Raw genomic sequence first — 25,369 nt, 5'->3', positions numbered from 1 at the left:
TATATCAGATATATCAGCATGTGGCTGTGTATATTTACAAATTCAATTTCTGAAGTTGTGACACCTACAGAAAAAAAATTGAAGGTTGCTGGCGTTTGCAGTGCGTGAGTAAATATCATTCATGTTTTCCCCCCCATTATGACAGACAGAAAACTAGCATTAGGGCCCAGAATCAGTTTAGTTTAACTCCTTCCAATGCTTTCCTGCTGGCTTGCTCCAGGCAGCTCCCTTCTTACTGCTCAGTTTATCCCCTCTGAATTTTCTGTGGCCTTTAGAGACAGCTGTTCGCACCCAGGCAGCGAGTACCAGCATCAGGCAAGAACTCTGGCTGTTCGCCTACTACAGCACATGAAAACTTCCTGCTCCCACCATCGCTTCTAGCCAAGCTAGTGCCCACAGTAAGCACCTGGGAGACCAAGGGATTGTGACACTCGACTAAGCAATGTCCTGGTGCAAGGCATAGAGCAACCGTTGGCTAATGCCTTTACACAGACTTCCACTGCACCGAGACAAGGGCCACTAAGCATTTATTGTACCTCAATATAAAAACAGACACAAGGAACTTTTTCCTTTCCAAGGGTTAAACGTGATTTTCAGATACCTTGGTGTGGGCATGCCCACATCTGCATCGGGGGCTATGGCTATGCTACAGTCCTGCCAACAAAGTAAAGTTGCATCAAAAGCCATTTGCCACCGTGACGTGGCCTTGTCCCCGAGACAGGAGCTGGCTCCTGCAAGGCCTCCGAGACCACAGGCACTGGTTTGAGCATAGTGCTACCCACCACCATCTCTCGGTGGCAACGTGGTACTCACTGCTTTGTGTTGCTTCCTCACACTTTGCAGGAGACTCAGTGCCTCCACTACAGCAGGGAAAGGAAAGGAGGAGGAGGGTAGGTGAGGGACAGCGGTTCCCAGCAGGGCACAATACTTACATGACATCCTGAGTAGATGCACAGCTCATTCAGCCCTCTGATAAAACCAGCTCCATCCACGTCTGCCCAGGATTAGAGCATGGGAAGTCTCTCCATGCAGAGACAAGCATCACCTGCAGTCAAAATCCTCCGTGACTGCAGAAAGGAGTGGAGGAGCAAAGGAGCAGAAAACACCACCCTGTCAGTGACTTTGATGTTGGGTTTTTTCCCATTTTTATTTCCTTGGCACTGTTATGGTATGTTTCCATTTATAAAATTTTTAAAAATTAGATCTACCTTTAAAAGTGGCAACTGAATCAATAGGACATAAACATAAAAGACTATAAACATGAATGGAAGAAAATCAGATGTGAAACAGCAATGTAGAACAGTAAATTACATAGATGATTACCTGATTTGCTTTTGTCAGCCAACACTTTTTTTTCCCTCATACCCCTAGTTAGCCTCATAAGCGACCTGGCCAGGTGCAAGTGCCATATGTTTTTTTTCTCTCCAAAGAATTTTTTTTTTTAAATGTTTTTTTCTTTCTGTTTCTGTGACAAATATAGCTCTTCTCTAACCTAGAAGACTCTCTAAAGCCTTAGTGAAACTAAGCATGAATCTATCCTGAGGAATTTGTGAAGCAAACAATGGAAAAAAGTACCTAGTATCCAGTCTGTCTGGGACTAACAAATATGCTGAAAGAGAAAGACTTGATTGGAATCTGAACATCCCCCCTTTTTTTCAAATGAAAGCTGTTGCTGACATTTGCATTTGTGCACCATGTCCCAAGAATACCTGGCTCGGGGAATGCTCTTAAACATAACGCCCACATTCATCTTCCCGAGCAGGGGGAAGAGAAGCGGCAAAATATGAGGAAATTTCAAGTATTCTTTAAAAACCCTAACAAATTAAAACAAAACAACAAAAAAAAAAAAAAAAAAAAAAAGATGAGAGCACATTGTGTAAATAGTAGTCCCTTTCCATAATGAATACACTGAATAGAGAGGAGAAATACAATTTGTGAAAAAGTATTTTAAGACAAACTTAACAGAGCAAGTCCCCAAGTGCAACTTAACGACTTCAGGCTGAACTATCAGCGTAATTTTGCCTTATCCCAAAGAGTAAGCCATTACCTCAGCTGGCACAACACAATGGCGAGAAACACCACGCGCTACCCAGGACTTGCCTTCTCCAAGGCTTTCACTGGCAATAGTGGCCATAACACTGCTGCACCGCTGCCGGGTTTAGAAATAACCCAGCGCTGGTTTCCCAGCCAGCTGCTTGACACAGGCTCAAGTTGTGCCAGGGGAGGTTTACATTGGATATTAGGAAAAATTTCTTCACTGAAAGGGTTGTTAAGCACTGGAAGAGGCTGCCCAGGAAATCAGTTGAGTCACCATCCCTGGAAGTATTTAGAAGACGTGATGCGATGCTTAGGGACATGGTTCAGTGATGGACTTGGCAGTGCAGGGTTAACGGTTGGACTTGATAATTGTAAAGGTCTTTTCTAACCTAAATGATTCTACGATCACAGAACATCCATCATTGCCTTTAGACGTACAGAAAGAAATGCCACAGTATGCTGGAGCCCTTAATGTTTACAAATGCAAAGAAATAAAGGCTTCCTCATGTCACAAGGTCTTTTTAATTAGTTTTATAAACACATACACAATTAAAAAGAAAATGTAATCCTCATTATATCACAGTGATAAAAGAGTGTGCACACAAAGTGCTTTACAGAAGTTATACAGTATACATTCTGCTTGGAAGCACCAGTGCCTGTTAAAGTTGACTAAGGTTATCTCATGTACTCGTGCACAGATTCACTCACCATGAGCCATATTTATATTTGAAGTTCAATACACTGGATGGAGAAGCAGCCTGAGCCACTCACTGTGCACTCTCATCTGAACGTACCTGGGCAAATAGAGGCAAGCTATTATTTACTGTAAATAAACAGTAAATAATTATAACATCCAGTAATTGTCAGATTAACTCAGATTAGCAGTAGAATTTTGTCACTTCAAACATACTGTGGTTCACTAAGGAGTTCTGTTCACAAGTCCCTTTTACTAAAGTGTCTTTGTGGGCAAATTCTTAGAGAGTAATTCTGAAAAAAACCCAGAAGATAAATGGGCTATAGAATCAAATTTGAGACATTAAATGCATTTGCTTTTCCTAGTTAAGCCACCCAAGAACCTATTGTTCTTGTCGTTACACCAGAAAATTAAAGGAGTACCTAAAGCTGCTAGTGCCTGATAGTATCTCCAAGGAAAGGATGTCCACGAAGACTTCCAGTGTACTGGGGTGGCGCTCAGCTCTCTCAGGATAGGTCTTTAGCAACCTCAGAGTGCAGAGAGGGAGACTTGCACAAAGTATTTGAGGATTTCTGTCTTTAGACTGGCCTGATACGCTTCCATTGAGATCCTCGAACTTATAGAGCTTGCAGCAATGTCTTGAGCTGGAAAAATCCTTCCCAGAGCTGACTTTGAGAGATGTGGTTTTCTGCACTCACATCTGGGCTCACAGTATTAGAGAAAAGAAATAAAAGCATGAGAGATGACTATGGAAACGAACTTTAATGGTTACTATTAACTTAATTTTGCTTCAGTTAGAATGAATAACAAGACTACAATTATGCATGAAAAATTAGCTTTTATTACAAATATTTAGTAATAAGTAATGATTTTTCAAAATTTGTTTTACTTACTAAACCTAAACATACAAAGTCAGAAGCAAACAAGAAATTGCTTGGTTAAAATCTTACTGAAGGTTAACTTGTCAGTAGTTCTACCAGATTTCCTGCAAGGCTTGCTTTTAAAATGTCTTATTTATTATACTGTCACACTTCCTTTACAGAGATGCCCATCCTCCAGTAGAGATGTGTAGTCACCAGCATGGACGATTTGATTGATTTTTATAAACAGAAGAAAGAAAAAATAAGTTGTATCCATCTCTCAGTATAAAACCTATTTCTATGTTACATTTGCACATAATTTAGAGCCCAATAAATACACTGGCTTCTGAAGCCAAAGACAGCTCTTACACTGACTGCAGCGTGCACCATATCAGAAGGGAAGCATTACTGATTTCATATTAATTGGTGATAGTATTCTTTGGTCGAAAACATCCTATAACTGCCCAGTTTATGGTATATCAGAAGCTATTTTCCACCCATGAAGTAGCTTGTTTACAGTTGTTTATTTTATTCCATGGCTTTCAGATTTTTTGCCTGCATCTGCACAAAATTAATTCAATTTGTTTCTATGCAGACAGATCAGGACTGAAGAAAGGATGTCCTTTATCCTTTGATACCTTTCAGATGTCAGATCACAAGAGCTCTAGTCTAAACCAGCCTTGCACTAGAGTCCCTCTGGACAGACAATTCATATTTAGTGCACTGCATTACTAAAGCTTTCAGCACACACAAAATATGAAAACTGTTATAATTTTATTACATTGTTTGTTACACTGTAAAGCCACATTATTCAAAACCAAAGTCTTAATTTTGGTGGGAAAAGTTTAAGAGAGTAAGGGCAAAGAAAGCTGCTAATGATGACCTCAAAGGTCTTTTTCCAACCTAAATGATTCTGTGATGCAAGCAAGAGTGTCTGGACAGTGACACTTTGCTTAAAAGGCACACCAAGAAAAGGCAAGCCAGGTTCTTCTCCTGATGATTTGAACCTGTTTTTTTTCTTTTTTCTTATATATATAGATATGCATATATATGTGTATACCTACACAAATATATGTACACACACATACCTTTGAGTTTTTGAGAATAGAAAGTTTAAGAATTAGAAATTCATTTAAAATAAATAAGAATCATACTAATAGGAGGAGGTTGGTATTGTTATTTTTTGCTGTATTATGATTAGAATCTAATGACATGGTGATATGTTCATAACATTTTTTACTTTACATCATTTCACTGTATAAACGTGAGGCATAGGACTACCAGATGCATTGTACCTTGCCTAAAGTAATTCTTAAGATCTTCTGTGTTCTTGCTTTCTCATAAGGAATGTTCATTACTTTAAGAAATTATGAAGAGAGTTGAGGGTAAGGATGTTCTAGCAATCACAATTAAAATTTATTTGACTCTAGGGTTTACATGTTACGAGCGTGGCATGCACGCAAACACACACACAGAATGACAATGACAACAATGGCTGTATACACCTCGAACCCAAGTCCCAGCATAGCTGTGGCATGCTGATCTTGTGAAAACTTCTGTTTTCCTTTTCCATAAGCTTTATGATATAACGCACCATTTCCAAAATCAGCACTGCTCCAACTAAATGGTCCACATATGACAAAGGTAAATGTTAAGAGGTATGAGATGATAACTAACTTCCAGAAAACATTTAACAGAAGATGCCCATATAGTAGTCACCATTAAAAGTTTTAACAGCTGAAGGTTGAACGTAAAGATCTTTTCAGCTGTACTGTTTAAAGAAGTATGACTATCACGTAAAGTTATTTACACAAAAGGCAACAATAGTAAAGATATCGGTAGAGAACACAGTAGATTGTTCAGAAAGTGGATCACATTTTCTGCTAAGTCCGAAATATTTCTTGCAATGTTGTAAATTCTGCCTACTAGATAGATATCCTACAATATAAACCAGACAGAAGAACTTGTAAAAAGATATTAAGAGCTTGGTCCTGCCTTTCTGATTCCCCAAAGTCTACCAACAGAAGACTACAGGAATTCTGAATGTTTAGTGATTTCAGGACAAAACCCTTAGAGGACTGCAAAATGTTGCTTCTTTTTAGTACTTAATATATAAGTATTTAATTTATTTTCTTTGGCTTTTAAATTACTATCCCTTCATATCTATAATGTGAAACCAAACTCAATCCAAACCACTAATAACTCCCCTCTTCCCTCAAAACAGTGATAAAAACCATAAATGAACCAAAAACATATTCAGAAACTGTAGCTGTTGCTTCATTATAAAACTACGGTGCAAAATAGAGGTTTATACTGGTCAGAATTGCAATAGCAATTGGAAATTTACACTGAAGGAGTGACTGCAGGTATTGCTTCTGCTGCATAACAGAAAAATCAAAACTGATTAGGCACTTGTTTTCTTGTTAAATAAGAGATCATTCAGTGTGCGTAAAAATGACAGAAATACTTTCTAAAAGAATGCTCTGTAGCATAACAACAGTATTGCTCATTTAAAACCACAGTCCCTGATTCAGGACAGCAGAAAAACATGTGCCTATTACTTATTTTATACTTAAATCCTACTTATAAGAATGGGCTGGGTACATGTTGAAGTGCTGTCCTGAATTGGGATGCTTACTGAAATTGGAGTTTTAAAAGATAATACAGTGGTGCGCTTCTTTTCATTATACTACAATATCAATTTCACTTAATCTGGCTCTGCTCTCCACAATATTATCCTAGTACTTCCTAAGAAAAAAATAAAACAGGCATAAAATAAATAGGATAACCAAAGATTACATAATAAATACGCTACTAAGTGGGAGGAAAACACATTGCAACATAAGGCTCTGTAGTGTTGCACAATGAAGAAATAGTTCCAGGTGCTCCAAAACACAACTCCTAATGTACAACACTGAGTTACCACTATACACCTGAAAAAGATTGGGAAGTAACAGATTAAACTTCTATTACATTAAACATTTGAAAATACAAACAAGTGGTAGTGTGTTTCGCTGCCTTGGCAGAACACCATATGTATGTTCTTTCACTGCTCCAATTGTCATTGTTTGTGAAGGAAAATTCAGAAGATTGGGTTTTTGAAAACTCTCATAATTGATTCCTTCAGACTTAAAAAGTTACCAGTGTCCACACTGACCCATAGGATTATCTCTGAAAATAAACTCAGAAATTTTGTTGCCTCCGTTTCTTTGCATCCATCGCATCTAGGATAGGTTGCCTCTTTGCAGTGTACCTCTGACGAAGCTCTTCAATTTCTCGTTCCATCATAGGGTCCAAAGCCTTTAATCGCATCTGTAATTCTTCTAAACTCAGATTCTTTAGCTGTAAAACAATCAACCAAACAAACAAAAAACCCACAAAAAATATTAAAACCTGTTTACAACAAAAATGAAACCACCACCTTTCATAATCCTTTAATTCAGTTGCAGTGTTTTTACACACTGAGTGTATGCATACACACATATAACTGTTTATAACCAAAAGCCTTAGTTCTTAGTATGCTCCACGATAAATAATTTAACAGCATATGAAAACACAAACATGCACAGTACATCTAATTAATTTAAAAAAAAAAAGTCACTTTGCAAACCTTGCAAATAGATTGCAAATAAATATAGAGCTGGAGTTAAACTCATTAGGCTGAAAAAAACCCATCCCACTGTATACACAGGTATATTCATGTATATGAATTATATTGCTTAATCAAATACTTCTTACTTAACTACATTCTCTTATAGAAGCCTGAAAAATAGACACCTGCTGAAAGGAATAGTCTGAACAGATATTTAGAGGTACTTTCTAATAAGAATGACAAGGCTTCTGTCCTCCTCAACAGTCTGCTGCCAGAACTAGTCAAAGCATATTGCTAACAGTCTTTCAATAACACATGAATTAATTTCCTGAATTCATGGAGGGAGGGAACCTTTGACCAAGCTGTTTTCTTTCTAAAAATATTTTCTCATGATGTTAAACAGTTCATTACATTTCATTCATTAAAAGCGATGGGTCATATAACAAGTCAATCACTTAGCTGGCTTGCTGGCTGCTGCAAAGCACAGTTGGAGTCTTGTCAGGTGCTGGGGCACGCTGGGCACTACTGCCCACCTGCTACTGCAGGGAAGGACCAACATTTGAAATATGTTCCTTTGGCTGCCCTAAGTATTTTTTTCCTGGTAACGTCTAGTGCCTCTACTGCATTTGTCTCGTCAGAATTGCCTATGTGCCAAGTACTCTTCACAAAGTGTGAAAAATATCAACAAATTTCAAATAGTACAAATAATTTCAACCTAGGAAAGAGATAATCTATACTTTATTTGCAAATATTCTGACACTGCACACAAGCACACCACCTAACTCAGAAGAAAAAAGACATTTTCTGAATCAACCTACTAATGAGTCAATACTTCATTCATGAATCTAGGGCAGTCTTCCATCCACACAGTTTGATCGGTTTTCCCTGAGAAATGTAATATTACTTTTGATCTTTATTTTTATCAGCATCTGAGGATATAAATTAGCAATACATATTGCTACATACAGTCCAAACCCCAGCATTACGACTTCTGTTAACAGACTACATTGTACATAGTAAACAACTTAAAATCGTAATAAAGAGGGACTGCAGATCAGAAACTCATAGAAGAGCATATGGAAAATGATGCACATTTTCTTGCAACACCATTTTAACCAGAAGATTCCTAATGAAGATGAGAATTAAACCCCGCAAGTCAAAATATCTTCCAGGACTCAAGGATCCTTAGATCTATATGAGCTTCAGAGACCTCAGTAGCTCATCCCAAGGAGAAATGACACCTTCTGTTTCTTAGGAGGGAATGAGTTGCCTCCCAAGCAATTAAGTATCACCCAGTCTACCATAGTTCTCCCATTTGATATATGCAATAAAAGACTGGGGAAAGGAATCATAATTCCTCAGTCACCAAGACTTTCGCAGAAAAACACCTTTCCACTTTCAGAGAAAAATAATAGATTATTAAAAAAAAAAAAACAATCACCATTCTGTTGCATTTGTAGCCTATTGGTAAATGTAACTGGCACATGACAGACACTTTTCAGTGAAGATAACTCTTCTAGAGGAGTGAAGTGTCAGAGAGATTTGCAGTATGAGAAGAGACGACAGTGCCAATTCCCCTGTTTAACAGATCCCAACACAGCACAAACAAGAGGAGCAATAAAACCATGGGGTTTAGCATGTGTGACAGGAGAAAGATACTTGGGGCTCCGTGGACCAGCAAAGAGACTAAAGGAAGGCACTGTGAATAATCTCATGTGCGAGTGTTTTGTGAGAACTGCCACTGATAAAGTCTCCTACCCGCTCTGGGCCAGCCTGGGCAGCCATTTATTCCCTCTCAGTCACCACTGCAGACATCAGGCTTAAACTGCACAGAATAGACTCCAACTGATGCAATCACATAATTATTCTGCTCAGAAAAGCATTTTTTTTATAAATTGTCAAAGAAGAATGTGATGGGTGAGTTTTTATTTAAATTTCAATCAAGAAGCAGAGCCAGAAAACAGAGTTAAATATTCCTTAAAGATCACAGACAGCTGGGATGGAAATTAAAATATAAAGAGAATGAATTTTTAAATCCAAAGAATAAGAATCTTTCAGAATGATCTCAGCCACATCACCCAGGGGACCCAAGAAGCCACAGTATTCATCTGTATAAACGGCTGATGCTCAGGATATTCAAAGGAAGCGAACAACAGGAAACAGGGACATCAAGAAACTGGAAACCGAGTTAACTCTCTGACATCAGATGCAAAACCCACTTAATCAGCCACAGCTGAATCCAGGATATGTGCGTGTGTTCATGCACCTACATGTCTCCTTGGTAAATTTAAAAATATTTTTTCTTGACTTCTGTTTGTGCTATAGATACTACCTCACGAACCCTAAAAACCTGCAAAAGTCCAAACACTGAATGCAACAGCAAATATATCAAATGAGACGTGAAGAAATAACTCAAGAGATTTAATTATTCCTATGTAATTTATTCCCCTGCATGACACATATTTTGATTCAAATTCTTAAAGCGATAAAGCTCAGCTCTCATTTACTTTCACTTGCAACCAGTTTGCAATTTAAACTGCCATAAATAATCTCTCACATAGTTTGTTGTTGTAACTACTGGGGCTACCAGCATTAATGGGAAAGGAGAGGAAAGCATTCAGCTGTGCAAGCTACAGGAATTCAAAAAGGCTTTAAATAATATTTTGATAGCTTTTTAAAAGCCATAAACTGCAGCAATTCAGTAATTGGGATAGTATTTGACTGCGAACGATAGATAATTCGATTTCTGCCACTCCAAATCAATTGTATCCTTTTGGAGATCAAACAGCTGCAGCCACACAACAGATAGCAATTAGCATCAAGTTGGGCCACCTCTAAGACAAAGGTGAATGGTTTCTGGTAAAAGTGTTTGCCTCCACTGGGACCCTTCGTATCACCAGGTATGGGTGATCACAAGGGTATGGGAAAACAACAGTCCAAACTCCAATTTATAATGCCATGAATCTATCAATTACATGCAATAATAATATAATATTCAGAAAGCGTGTGCATCTGTTTCACACATACATACAGTCTTTTAGAGTAGGTATGCATGCTCAGTTTTCCAGTAGAAAAATCAGATGCGTACAGAAAAAAAACTTTTCTCCTGAAAGCTGTATTTGTTAACCTAATCACTAAATGTATAAGGGAAGCAAGAAAAAAACCCAAAGCAAAGCTGTTTCCAGAGCCAGGTAACATTGAATAATTTCTTCTATGAGCTGAAGGATTCCCAAGACACAGTCGCACCCACAAGGAAGCCCCACTGAAATTCTCTGCTGGGCTTGGCTAGAGCAAAGGAATTCGACTTTGCCTGCAAGAGACCAGCTACCAGTCACCCCGTCACCCTGGTGGGGGGAGCTCCCAGAGCTGCAAGCTGAGCGCCAGCAGCTCCTGCCTCTGCCTTCTCTTCTCCCTGATGCAGGGGGAAACCCTGGCAGGAGAAAGGCACCCATGCACAAAGGAGCTCCGCCAACACAAGCTTCCAGTGACAGAAGATACTTCTGCAGCAGCACCAATTTGAGCTGGGACAACCAGCACAGACTCAAAGCATTAACTAACCTTTTCACTGAACTAGGATTTTCAGTTATAATCTTCGAAAAAGGCAACTCAGCCACACGCTTAGGAGATCTGTAGTACCTTATCTCGAACTCTTAACAAACGGGACACCAGTCATTTACCTGCTCCTGGCTCACTTTTCAACTTACTTGTCCTAGAGTTAGACACTTCTCCAAGAAAGGCTACATGCAGAAGTTAAAAAGCAGCAGAACAGATTAAGAATCATTAGCAAGCTTTTTCTTAATGTGACCGTCCTCATTAAGCTGGGATACAGTAAAAATCCAAAAGCTGGGGCAGCTCTAGGCACAAAATGATCCAGTTGTGATCCCAGCACGGGTCAGAGCTACAATTAGTGCAGAGACAGCTGCACTCCCCTTGGGTGAAGGCGGCAGGAACCACTGCCAATCAATCTGGGGTTTTAAGAAGTAGTAATTACATTTTGTAGCTGAAGAAAAAATTATCCAGTGTTATCATGCAAGGTTGGTCAAATACAGCACAGTTTAGCATTTCATCAGAAGAATATTTCTGATGCAGAAAACATTCTTAGTCTGGTCAATACTGGTTTTCAGGTTGGTTGCCTTTTTTTTTTTTTTTTAACATGTCTTTGAACAGCAACACAAGGAATTCTTTCCTCACGTACTGATGCAGTCATCTCCCAGAACCAAACTTCAGCAAGGGAAGAGCAACAATTTTTACTTTTTCCTTCTTTCAGCCTAACTTCTTGCACCCCAGATGCACCAGTATTTTCAGTGAACCAAAGAATAACTACTTGCAGTCAATACTATTTCTGCCTGCAGAAGGACCCACACCATACATGCTTTGTTCACACTCCTAAGTCAAATCACACCGATGAAAATTTAAACCAAAATAGGCACTTGGAAAATACATATGTATTCCCATCTACAGACCTGAGTTCTGTAGCATAAGCCGAAAAGGAAGGAGATAAAGTACAGCAAAAAACGGGCTCTCAGAAGTCATCAAGTCAAAGGGTTCAATGCAAATCTTGACTACTGGCTTCCGCCTGTGTCCAGCACAGGAGTCGGGATGAAGGACAGGCATCTGACTCGGTGGTGCTTGCAGTCCATGGATTTAGGCAAAGGGGTCTGGAAAAGAGTCTGGAACTCATCAGCTGCACTTGGCCAGCACATAGCCGTAGCCATCCAAACTTTTCGGGGGGTGAAAGCCAAAGTTTTGGTGGATATAGCACACTATAATCTTAATCGACCCTTGACAGCTAACAGAGGTAAATAAAAGCTCTAGGCCTGTGATGTTTTCAATATGATAAAATTAGATTTCATTAGTAATTCCATAATGCATGAATTACCATTGCAAACCTCCAGTCTATCAAACTAAATTATGGAATACTGCCATTAAGCTGGTGCAATGAAAACAAGCGAATGTATTTTCAGGGTTTAAATTGTTAAGAAAATAGATATTCAATCAAAAAATAATCTGCATCAAATTTGTTGTGTTTACTTGAAAAAACAAATTCTTCCTAGCAACTGCTTAAATGAATCTTACAGATGCAACATGCCTTATTAGAAACCTTTGATTAAAAAAATATGGATTGTTAATACTGTACTCTGAGTCATCTATTTTCCCATCTGCTAGTAATTCCTACAATATGAACTATCAACAGAATGGCTAACAACAATAATTGCAACAATGGCAATTGCAAAAGTGGGTTGCCTACAGCACTTTCTAAGATTTAATCAGTGCATGTCTTGGATTGTTTTGTGTTGTTAGTGGCCTCAGGTAAGAGCAACTTTTTCTCTCCAGCTATTCCCTTCCCTCTGCTGAGCAGAGTTTTCTTTTCTCTAATGGAATGAGCTCCACTGATGACTTCAAACTTTTTTTTTAGTAGTATAAGAAGTTATACTTGAGTCAGGATCCAAAAGGTACAAGGTGGGCCTTTCTGACCAGTTTTTCTTGACTACAAATTCACACCCAAAATCTGTGAATCTTACTGATGTAGTAGCTGTCTCAGGCTTCTATGCAAGGAAATACTCCACGGTTAGTGTCTGTCCGACTGTTCCCATGCAGCACTGGATGGGAGAACTGCTCTATGTTTGCTTATGCAGCAAACCCATGCTGACCTTGTCTCAGCAGTGTTGACGAGTGGTCTCAGACACCCACCAGTCACACATCTGAGCCCTGACTTGCTGCCATCCCCATCCCTGCTGCCACTACTACAGTGGGCAAATCGGTCACAAGAAAAGAAATTTGGATGGGGGATGGAGTGAGAGCATTTATTTCAGCACATCTGAAGAGCAAGTCTCCTTGTTGCAAAAACACAAAATACGGAGATACACAAATAAAAGAAAGACCTCATTTACTATCATTATTTTTGACAATTTGTGAGAAAGAGGGGCTAACAACCTAACTTCCAAAAGCCAAAGTTCATTACACAGGACTGCAGTTATCATAATTTTTTTGAGGGGGTAAAATAAGCACACAGCACTAAGAAAAAAAATTGAAGACTGACAACTTCATGTAATTTTAAAAAGTCTTTTAAGGGCTAAAATGGTGTATAAAAGTCCCATGATTAATTCTATTTTTTACTAGTAGAGTTCTCTGTGCTCAGATGTTAAAACTGTACATCATTTTAACACCACAAGGCTAAATCTTTGTCACTACCATCAATATTTTTCAGCTCTGGAAGGCTTTCTTTAGCTTCATACAAAGTTACTTTCCAATAGAAAATCACCAAGGAGGAGGGGGGAGAGTTTTCTATAGCATTAGCGCATACTAGCATTTCCATACCTTTGTTGAATACTGCCCAGGGCTTCCTTTGAGCACATTAAGAACTGCCAATCCTAAAATTAAAAAATTATGAGCTGGGTCCTTCACCTTCATTAAATTACCCTTTAAAATTGCATTCCTAAAATAAGACGTTTTTAAAGAGGAGAGAGGTGTCATTTTATTTCCCTTTTCATTTCTGAGTCATGAGGAGGCAAACAGAATCTAAAAATTTATGCAATTAAAACAGCTAAAAAGTTCAGGAAAAAAATAATTTATTAGCCAAAAACTTTAATAAGCAATCCTGCCTACAGGAACTGAAATCTAAAGAAAAGCACCGATCATCATGAAACACTGTGTAAAATTAGCAATAGTGCTAACTCCTGTCTGTTGCAATTTTGCCCCGTTCCTGATAAAACCGGTCACGTAGTACGTATTAATGCTATCTCATATCCAAAGCAGTGCAAATATCATTTATATTGGTTTTACCTACAATAGCAGCTGATGTTCATGTAGTTGCAAGGTACATAATTTTCACTAAAATAAATAAAACACAGAAGAATCTGAACACAGGGAAATAAACTGCAGGTAATGTATCTGAAAAAACTGGCAGCTAGTAAACATCCATTAATAAGGACATTTGAGATCAAATTTTTAGTATCTGACAGATAATAAATTTAATAATTCAATTTTACAAGCATATAGAAGGAAAAAAATCCTACCATTCCCTCTTTCCTAGGTCATTTACAGAGAGTGTTTTGTTACATTATGCACAATTGAGTCTACCGAAGCATGACACTTTAATTTACTACCACCTTCTGTTTAGAACTGCATCATCCATCACGGATGTTTTTAAAAATTAGTTTTAGAGTATCTTAGGCAAAAATTCACAGTTTGAAATGCCTTAGAGAAGATCTTGATGGTTGGTGGGTGGTTTTTTTAGATATATATTTACTGTGATTTTCTATACGAGGCATCCCAAGCTTAATGGTACCAGTTAGCCCTGAAGAATACTATAAATGTTTACTGAAGCTCCCAACAGAGTAAATAATCTAATGCTTAGGAACAACACTCCGTCTGGATACCCACCATGCTATTTAAAATTGATTGCAAATATACCTACACAGTGCTGAGATAGCAAAGCAGCTACCACACCTGATCTAAGAATATACAAGGATTTTCCCCCAAGCCATTTCTGCTTTTGGAAAAAAACCCCAATCAAACAAAAAAACCTCAAACAACTTTTCAAATATTACCAAACCAAAATATAAAGCTTTAAAATGAAAAGGAATTCTTTGGCTACAGCTCTTAGTGTACTAACTAAGTAGTATCAAAACCTCAACATTTTATCTCTATTAATCTGTAGCTCTCTAGGGCACATGCTTTTAGTTGTCCTTGATAAAGAGCTCAGCTATCAGCAGGTACATTACAACGTCCTTGAGTTCATTGTATCACATTTTAGCAAACCGTAGTTATCATTCAACTATATAAACCCAAATGTTACCTTTATATTCAAAAATTTTCATAAGTGAAGGCACTGCCTCCTTGACATATGATTCTTCCATGAGAAGATAATTTTTAAAATGTTCAGAAAATAGAAGTATTACATTCTTGTAAAATTATACTAATCTACATGTAAATGCAAGCTGTATTAAGAACAAAGATACAAACTACTTGGATGAGTGTCATTTTAAAAAAATAAAACTATTCAGCCAGGACCCCCAAACATCCTAAAGATAAAATAAAAAATGAAAGACGTTCCCAGTTTGGCCAAAATATTTTGTAAATGTCAATCTATATTGAAAAGTAAAGTTAAAGACATAAATAACATGAAATAGGTATCCTGAGGTTAAAAAGAAAACTGTATTAAAATCTACAAACTCATTAAATGCACAATGATAATTTAAAGCTATTTTTAATCAGTAGTTCCATTTATGATTTTTAAAATAGAAACAAAAATGAAAACTCCTTGAGTAATGAGTTGTGACCCAACAAGACACATGCATGCACATAGATAACCTTGAAGTTAAAACCAGACCCAGAAAAGTGTTTAACCTGAAGAGCAATGGAAGAGACTAGAAGAATTTTAAACCTTAAACTTCAAACCTCTGTGTCCTAGTAAGGGACAATATAAGCGAATCTCAAGTTTCTCAAAAGTACAAGATGTTGATACTCCAAAATAAAACAAAAACGGATACAGCAAACTAACAGGAAAAGTCTGTTGGAGGAGAGATACACCCCCACAACCCAAAATGCACATGCAAATTTATATCTTATTTGCTGGGCAACCCTGACTTAGTTAGATTCTTCATAAGGAAGAAAATCCGGTTCAGTTTAAAACATCCAGTTCAGAAAGGATCTAGGAAAATAACACATCATCTTTAATAAATGGAAAAATGATAGACATACTGTTTGCTGGGTTTTATTTCATGCAGAAAGCATTCTGGTAGTCACGCACGAGAGAGGATGGGGTTTGGCCACTTTCAGTACAAAACAGGCAGAAAAAAATCCTATAGTCCAGAAACATAGGGCAAGTAATAGGCAACAAACACCAGGTTTCTTAATACCTGGGAGAAGGAAGAAAACACAACAAAGACAGTAAAACTGAGACGTTAGTTGAATGAGGTCTGCAAAACATCAGAAAAAGCAGAATCTGAACGCAGCAACTGAACAAAGCCAGGGCGAAGCAGAGAGATTTAACTGAGCTGTTAAGTCACAGCAAGGAGAAGAAGAGATCCCTGCCTCAGGAACGGCATGCAGGTTACCGCCTTGAGAGGGAACGGGGAGAGGACGAGAGCCAAGCCTACCTGAGCCTAAGCACCAACGCACAGCACGTGGACACTGCACAGAGACCTGCAGTGATCTGGGAGGGGAGAAGCAATCCCCCATCCCAAGGCTGCTGGCATCTTTGCTAGACAGCACCAAGTTTCATTTTCTGTACAACTTTAAACCTTTACACAGAAGCACTGGTGGCTTTTGAAGAATGATTCTTAGTCTGTAGATCCTCAAATTTTCTTTATTCCTTCCTCAATAATTTTTTGGATTTTTTTTCCCCCCTACAGAAGTGCTTGACTACCTATTCAATTGGATGTGCTTCACAGTTTTCCTAAGCACTGAAAGAACTCAGCTCGCTAAAAGATTTGGGCTCCCAATAGCAGCAGCACAGCCCAGAGAGCCCCCACACAACAGAAGGGTCCTGTTCCACTCCTGCATCGTGTTCAGCAACTCGCCAGACACAGGTGCTGCAGATTTCATTTGCTTATGACAGCTCTGATGTTTTGAAAACTGATTAAAATTGTTTAGGACACTTTTTTTATTATGCTCAATAACTAAGCAGATTTTAAAAAATCTCTTTACACCTTAAACAACAGTTTATTATCTCCTCCTAATGCTGCCTTCTTTTGAGGTCTTATCCGCAAATCACACCAATCAGATACTTCAGTCTCAGCTGGTTCATTATAGTGGATTTAGTTTTTCTTTTGTCAAAATGCACCAGCTTCACATTTGTAAAACACAAGCTTAAACACCAACTACCAAATAACCTTTAATCAACCTGATGAAATCCACCTTATGATGGTCTAAATCTAGTAGACAGCTAGTGTCTTGGTTCTAATCCAGACTAAATTAGATCTAAAATAAGTGAACAAATACAGAAACGGACCATCAAATAGCACCACTTAGCTAGCAGCTTTTAAATAGTACACAGTAGCTTTTCCTTTACTGACATGTAGTAGGCTACTCTCACTACAAGGAATACACTAAGAAATATCCCAAAAGTACAGAACAAGATATTCATTGACGATCATTCATGTCAAAACACATTAATCAAGAAGCCCATGTACCAACGTACAAATAAAAGCAATACTAAATTAAAAAAAATAGTGCACTCAACGAGCAAGAAATCCAGGCTACCTCAGCACTGAACAGTACACAAACACAATTCAATTCTGTTCTCTAAAACACAGCCCACCCTGTGAAAATTGCAGTGCTCACTCTGTATTAGTTTAGAAACTCCATTTATTCATTGAACAAGATTCAATGATTCAGTGGCATGTCCACTTACTCAGTCCAGAATTGCCAAAATAATATTTTGTTATCAAATATTTTGTCTATGACTCAAACATTAATGCAATCAAGCCAAAAATCAGCACACTTCTTCCTTACCTTCACGGTATTATCTCCTAGAAGGGTCTACAACATTTGATCTGTTTGCTTTGTCCCAGAGTGCAGAACAACACTAGTTTGTTCAATTAGGTTTTTCAGATTATAATCTGCAGATATAGCTGTGATTTATTACTCAGTGCAAACAGGTACCGTGCAAGCTTTTGTGCCCACACTGTTCATTAATCCCATTTCCAATTTAGAGTGCTCAGTAATCCACTTTGGCATTTCTGGAGTAAATGATATCACTTTTATAACCCACAACTAGGGACTAGTACAATTTCTGCAAACCCTTATGATGTGACCTGAGTCTCAGTAGAATCCTTCTGGCCTCTGCGCTGGTATTCCAATTTATCTCTTGCATGACTATCTAGGTTTCAATTATGTTTCAGTTTTCTAGTTAAAATTTATAAAGAAAAGAAAAATAATTATAAAACATTATTCATTGCATAGTATATCAGCATCGAAAATCTACATGTCCTGCACTTGAACATCTGTAATGTTCAAGTGTCTGTAACTTCAAATCTAAAACCCTCTCCAGAAAAACACCGTTGGGAATTTAATCTAGGTTTTAAAATTGATTTAATAATCATAATTTGGAAACTGAAGTAGAACCAAGGGCCTCATCTATATTATTTCCAACCCTAACTACCAGGGCAGGAAATAATGAGAGCTCCCATCAAGCTCCAACTCATGCCAAACAATCCGTCCAGCACATTCCTAAGCCACATAAAAAGCATAAGGAAAATACAAGCCAGACAAATGCAGTCCTCAAATGCAAGGTGTCAGTACTCAAACAAAATCTGTGCTCAATGCAGTCAACTGCTACACAGCTCACAGACTCATCATTAAACAAAATTATGTTTCACAACTACACTTTCAGAAGTAATTAAAAGCCAAAGATAATTTCATTTCAATTTACAGTGCCTTGTAAAAGCAGTTCAATTGCTTTGACCGTCTTCAGAGTAATGCTTTTCCAAAGTAAAGACGAAAATGTAAATGCTGAGGTTATTAAATGCTCTTGCAATTCATTTAGAACAAGTCACTGGAGGTTCTACTTACAGAACATCTATTCCTCAGTTTGAATGCTATCCTGCATTCAAAAACGTAACACCAAAGATAGACAAAGCACAAATTAATAGGACTGGTCACATATTGAGTGTCATTGTTCAGAGTTTGTGAGAACAGAGAAGATGTGAACAACTCCCTCATCACCAACAGATCTCATGCGTATGCATGAGCACAAACAAATGCAGGGAAACATAGGTTTAGTGTCCAAAAGATTGTGTATCTGTCCTGGACTTTCTGTATTAAATACGAATTTAGCAACACACACAGATTACTTTTTGATCTAGTTACTGCATATGTCTGGATGTGGGCATTAGGATTTACCATTGAAGAAAAACTACTCTCAGAAAAGCATATAAATATACAGCATACCTTCTGGAATTGATGCTGATAAAATTCACCTTATGTGGTAGAAGAAGGGGGGGGGGGGGTATTGCAGACCATATCTTTGTAAAATTTATATCCTGTCATAAGCACCATATCAAATAGTTAATACCACACCTGGTATTAACATACAGGAACAACTCCTAAGAACGTCAGAAACGTAATAATTTTAAAAACTTCCCAACACCTAGTCTTTTCTACCCTTTCCATCCAAAAGAAAGAGATGTGTTTTCATTTGGAAACTCGAACGATTTTCTGGGTAGATTCTACTGGTGACAGAGAAGTGGCTTTTGGCTTTAAGCCACCATCTTCTGAAAAGCTGTTACGGTTTTAAATACAAACTGCCTTTTTGAACTACCACACATATTGAGCAGTGGACTACCTAGCCAATCCTTTTCTCCCAGAAGAAACAAACCGCCAGCCCAGGTTTGGATGGGGGAAAAATTTCTTTTTCTGCATACTGTGAAACTTCTACCGCTGCTGACACAGCTGGAGACCTTACATTCTTATGGTATGAAATCAGAGCGTAATCAAAGACCAGATATCCCAGCATCCTATCATCAGAGAAGTTACACTAACAATTTAAGAAAGCTATAGACATGAAGGTGGCAATGTTTTGCTGGGGTTTTTTTGACAGCATTGAAAACTTTAGTTTCATTATAATATTCCTACTTAATCTCTCACACACACTTGCATACAGGTGAAATTACAAATAGCGTATAAATTATGAGAATTCACAATGCTGTAAAATCAAACATATTGGAGAAAACAAAAAAAAAAATATTTCTTTTAGCACATTCCTTTGTTACAGCAAATGTCAAATTTACCAAAGGCTCTACTAAAAGGCACAAAGAATACAAGTAATTACTTCAAAATATTTTAAAATCCCAAATACATGAAGAGTTATTTTAAAAGTAGTAACACAATCATGTTGTATACAAAAAAAAATAAAATGGTGGACCTGGTCCATCAGTTCATTTTTTGAAGTAATTTTAAATGCTTCCATTTTCATTAGTGATGCTGACTTTCAACACTCCTTCACAGAGGTATTGGCTTCTTGCAGCCCTCACCCATTTCAATCTGAAACCGTACTTCTCTTTCCTCCATCAGTAATTCCTCTTGCTTTAAACACAATCTTAGAGAAATATCTCATTCTGTTGTTTTTGACATTAATATCTCCAAATATCTTCCATTCTGGGAATTTGTATTTGTGCCATCTGATGGTCTGCATTGCACAGGGAACCCTAGTAATTATGAACTAAATGCCTACTAACCTGGCTGCTGCTGCTGCTGATGGAATGCCAGTCACATTTACCAGATCCTAGCTATTAGAATAACAACAGCAAAGGAGTAGTTTCAGTAATTTAACAATTTCTCCTACTTCCACAAAGGTATTCTATTTATACTCTCCCAAGTAGCACCACAGTACGTAACACCTTGCCTAGAAGCAGCAACATTGCAAAACTACACAGTAATTTAACTTAATCATATGAATTTGCTTAACTATGTTGAAAATATCTCACGTCTTGCTCAGCAATTTAATATCATGCAAAATTTTGAAAGCAGTGTCACTTGAAAATTGACGAATTTGTTATTTATTGTTGCCGTAACAACCATAGAAAATTGTGTAAGAAAATACTGAGCAATAAAGGATGAAATGCCATAGAAACAGATAAGAATAGAACAAGTTATGTCAGCACTAGCCTTAAGGAAAATTTTAGGCACAAACAAGTTCATGGATAGAATTATGAAAAGGTGGAGAAATAGAAAAGGACAGTTAAGGTGGGGAAATCAAAAAACAGTTATATGGCATACTGCCAACATTCTCCAACAGATCACAAGCAGATTAGCTGAAACCTCCAAGAAAACAAAAACACATTACATAAAAATTCAGCAGAGATTATGACAGAAACTTGTTTGCCTTTTTTTTTTAAACAATCTCTTGCTTACAACAATATTGCTGCAGTGTTGCACAATGTAAATAGTTAAAAGCCCTCAAAACCAGAATACAGTAATAACTAAATTGTGCCTGTTCTACATGGTTTTCTAAAATTCCCTCCAGCAGGAGGAACAACAATTGACTTAGGAACTTAATGTAGGGATCTATTTTCCTGTAGGTCAACACACTACTGCACTGTATAAGAAATGTAAACATGAAATGATATCATTTCATCTCTGCTCTTCACCTTTCCAACGACCTTTCAGAGAAAACATCCTGGAGCCTGAATTTTGTTTAACATGGAAGTCATACAGGCTGGATAATATGACATTCCTACCTACGAGCAAAACATCTTTAATGCATTTATTTCTCCTAAAATAAAAGTAAATGTTACACAGATATTTCTGTATCAAAGCTAGAACCAACACACGGACCAGTCAAAATCAGAGTTGTGTGTACAGTGGAAAAAATAATACATTTACAGCTCTTTGTTTAAAGAATTAACAAAGCCAAAATCGAACCTCTCTAGTAAAACTCCTTTTTAGATGTTATCCACTTGTATTGAGAACATAATCAAGGAAAACCACTTTCTTTTCACATCTCTCTTGTTTCAAAAAAGGACAAAAAAGCAGATGGGATTAAAATGGAGTTAAAACCAAAGACGGTAAATTTAGATTTGATTCAGCAGACATATGGCAACAATTACATAAAGAAGGGAATTCTTGCATAAAAAGTTAGTTCAGGTGAGATGCAACTAAACCAAAGGCAAGAATCTTGGGAGCAGTCTGAAAAAAAGGATAGAGATTAAAAAAGTAGCTTCATTCGACACTTAATCTGATCTAATGACAGGAGGTATCCCAAAGGGTTGGTCCTGTCACGTGAAACCCTTGGGCTCCTGACTGCTTCCTTGCATGAGATCTACCAATTCTGCAACCGCAGGGTGAGCTGGAAGAGAGGGGAGGGGAAGACAAGGGGGCATCAGATGCTTTTTGAGCAATCTGAATGGACTCAGCTCTCTGGCTACCTACCGCTATCACTGATACATGGAGAGTAACAGAAATGAGCAGGTGCCCCTTCTGCCATGCCTCTCTCTTTCCATAATCCGAGTCTCCTGAAGTCTGGGGTAAGATGCCATGCATCTATCCCTAGTTCCAAGCTACAGGGGCCAAGGTCAACCCACCAGCAGGCCAAAGACAACAGCTGACTATGGACCTCAGACCACAACCAATACTTGAGTATAGGTATAGATGTGGATCCCTCTTCTCAGAGTCAAATTATTATTATTAGTAGTAGTAGTATTGAAACTTGTAGTAAATTAATTTCCTTTGAAACCTCCACCTTTGCTGAATTTGGATAATACGACTCAAAAATTATCAGGACAAACAGCACAATCACATAAATCTCATTTCCTCAGGAACAGACCAAAAACAATATACAGGAAGATCGCACAAAAATCTTCTTTGTACAGGGTAATTAAAAATTAGAAACACCAATACAATTAAATGTTAACAGAAAACATATAGTAAAACTGAGTATCCCATTTTGGATAAGTATAGGTTTGGGGGGCAGGGAGGGGAATCATAAAACTCTAAGAAAGATGGCTGTGCTTTTATGACAAAGTGAATAAAATTGATTTTATACACTACAAGTACTAAATCATATGAAATATTTCCCCCAAATCTCTGGCAACAGGATTAGTAGTTTCCTCAAATTCAATGTGGAAGCAGAACAGTAAACAACTAACTTAAATACAACAGTGCGGGATTCTGCAGGGCTGGGGGCAACCATCACAGAGGTTTTTCTCTTTCTGGTATTTTTACTTTAGAAGCAGCACAAAGATGGTGTATCCTCAGAACACTTTAGGATTCGTGTTACAGCTGACAGTGAAATGACAAGACTGCCCTACCTATACCAGAAATGGCAGGGGATCTGAAAACCCAACCAGCTGTAAGTGAAAATTTAATACCCACAAGCAAAGCTTTTGTACTAACTATTGTGGGTTTGGGAATAGTAGACATAGAAAATTCAATTGTAAACTTTTTTCTTACTTCACAAAGCTTTTTTAAAATGCAAAGTGCACACAGTAAATATTCTTGTATGATGATTAGACATTATCAGTGGGCTACACAATAAATGTTTTTGGAAACTTTTTCATAACACCATCTCACAAAACAAACTATTGCAATAATTTCTTACGTTTTTATATGCCTTTCTAATATAAAATAAAAATATGTGAAAAGGGAATAAAAGCAACAGAACAAGAATCTAGTACCATGGATTCTTTTATTCTCTATATAAATGTTCTCTTCTCACATTATAAAAAGAATGTGAATTATGCCCTGTAGTGGATGTAGATCTACTCAAATGCTGCAGTTACAGAACAATGAATTTTAAACCACAATCTAACTCATCAAATATGTTTCTAAAGAAGCCCTCACATTTGTGAAGCGGAAGAAATACCATCTTTGGATAAAAAGTTTAAGGTGTCACTGACAGTCCACCTTTTATGTTCCTTCAGTGTTACTGCTGGGATCTTGACCTGTGCTCAATTAACTGCTCAGGCAGCTGGCTGGCTGAATTTGGAAGCATTCAAAAGGTTCTGTCTCAGAGAAGTCTCCAGCATCCCAGCATCACATCTTACCATTTTGTAAAAGCATTGCTTTATCAAAAACATGGCAAATTTAAACGCAGTATATGAAGAGTCCACAACTGTTACGACAGCTTTGATGAAAAAAGAGACAATCTTGACTCAACAAAAAAGTTTTAATTAAAATATTTTAATGAGGAAATTACTAATTCACTTTATACCATACATTTTGAGTATTGTTAAAACAACACAACTAGTTACAATAAAAGTTTAAGTCACAATCACTGTCTCATTAGGAAACATTTCACCAGAAAGTGAATGTTTATTAGGAAATTCTCTGTCCTATGAATTACAAGGCATCTGTGGACCTACTGAATATAAAAAAATGGGGGGGGGGGGGATATCTACAAGTACTGCAAAGTCAGCTACTGCATAGTCTACAAAACCTCTCCAAATACTAAGATCCCACAACACCGCAAGAAAAATACATCTTACTCCTGAAGTAATGACACCTTTTACGGATAAGGACTACAACATCTCATTCAGTTTTTCTGAATGCATAGCTTTATGCTATGCAACATGTCACACTGAGGTGTGATGGATGCACTCAACTCAAGGTGTTACTAAAATGACAGGCTAAGATTATTCCCAACCTAAACTGACAAACCAAAGGCAGTGGGGAAAGGGGGGTTTTCACTCCCTGCTATCCAGGGCACTATGCAGTCCAGGACCATCATGTGGTGAGCTATCACAGTACCTATCTTGTAAGGCAGATGGCTTTTTGTGAAGCAAAGCCTGAAGTGCAGTCTGAATGTACCCTGTACCACATCATCATGACATACGCACTAATTTAAAGGATTCAACTGATTTCAAGTGACTGCTTTGAAAATTTCAAAGAACAAGTTTCAGATGGCTACTCTGACTAAACATGGTTCAGTTTTACTTATAAATAGGTACACTGTAAAAGTAAAGTGCCACTTCTTAACATAACCCTCTCACAGACAAAAACTACAAGACCTGCCATACTCAAAACGTGGTGGCCTAGTATATCCACTCAAGAAAGAAAAAATACAGAGGAAATTTTGGCAAGCAACTGAGACAGGAAACTCTCCATTAATGACTCCTACCACTGTCCATCTAGTCCTAAAGCACCAGTGCCAGCACAAGCCTGACATCTACCAAAAGCAATCTTAAGACATTTACCAACCTACTGAGATGTCTCCTGCAGATCTCCCTAAATTGATACAAAGTCTTGCATGTATTTACAGCACAATCCTATCTCTTGCCTGCTTCACAAGTAGACACGGCTGCTATTAACAGAAGTAATAAAAAGCAGCATTTTTATTTTGTGCTTTTTTCTTCATAAATCAATGTACACTTTGTGTACAAATGTAGCAAAGATTCAACCGCAACCACCACAGCAAGCAGAGAAACTCCCTTAAAGAATGTTTCAAGTATGCAAGACATTACCTGTACATAAATATATATATATATATATAATGTTCATGAATGCATTGAACACAGCAATTCTAGTTCAATTTCACAAAAAATTTGTTGTGATCATGTACTGCCTGGCACTGAAGTACCATGTATTTAGATGGGTATAAGACAAAACAAAGGACAAAGTCTGCTGGCACAATCGGCTAAAAAAATAAAACTACTCATAAAAATTCCCATATGGATCAGCCAGCCAGCTTTCACTTTAATACCTGACACTTACTCAATTGATAGCCACCTGCATACAAAGTTCTTG

At 37.6% G+C, this 25,369-nt stretch overlaps 1 protein-coding gene across 4 annotated transcripts in view; it reads right to left on the bottom strand.

Annotated features, from left to right (window-relative positions):
* Positions 1-3,549: 3,549 nt before the first annotated feature.
* STK3 (serine/threonine kinase 3) overlaps positions 3,550-25,369 on the bottom strand; it is a 138,539-nt gene continuing 116,719 nt past the window's right edge. For 3 of the 4 annotated variants that reach the window (XM_055799123.1, XM_055799122.1, XM_055799124.1), the window contains exon 11: positions 3,550-6,933. In XM_055799123.1, the coding sequence (XP_055655098.1) occupies positions 6,775-6,933 (159 nt within the window). In that variant the 3' untranslated portion in view covers positions 3,550-6,774. The remainder of the gene's footprint in view (positions 6,934-25,369) is intronic. The other variant, XM_055799126.1, reaches the window with a different exon arrangement.

This window comes from Falco peregrinus, chromosome 3 (assembly GCF_023634155.1).
Source record: "Falco peregrinus isolate bFalPer1 chromosome 3, bFalPer1.pri, whole genome shotgun sequence".
NCBI lineage: Eukaryota > Metazoa > Chordata > Aves > Falconiformes > Falconidae > Falco > Falco peregrinus.
This window is presented reverse-complemented; position numbering and strand designations above follow the sequence as displayed.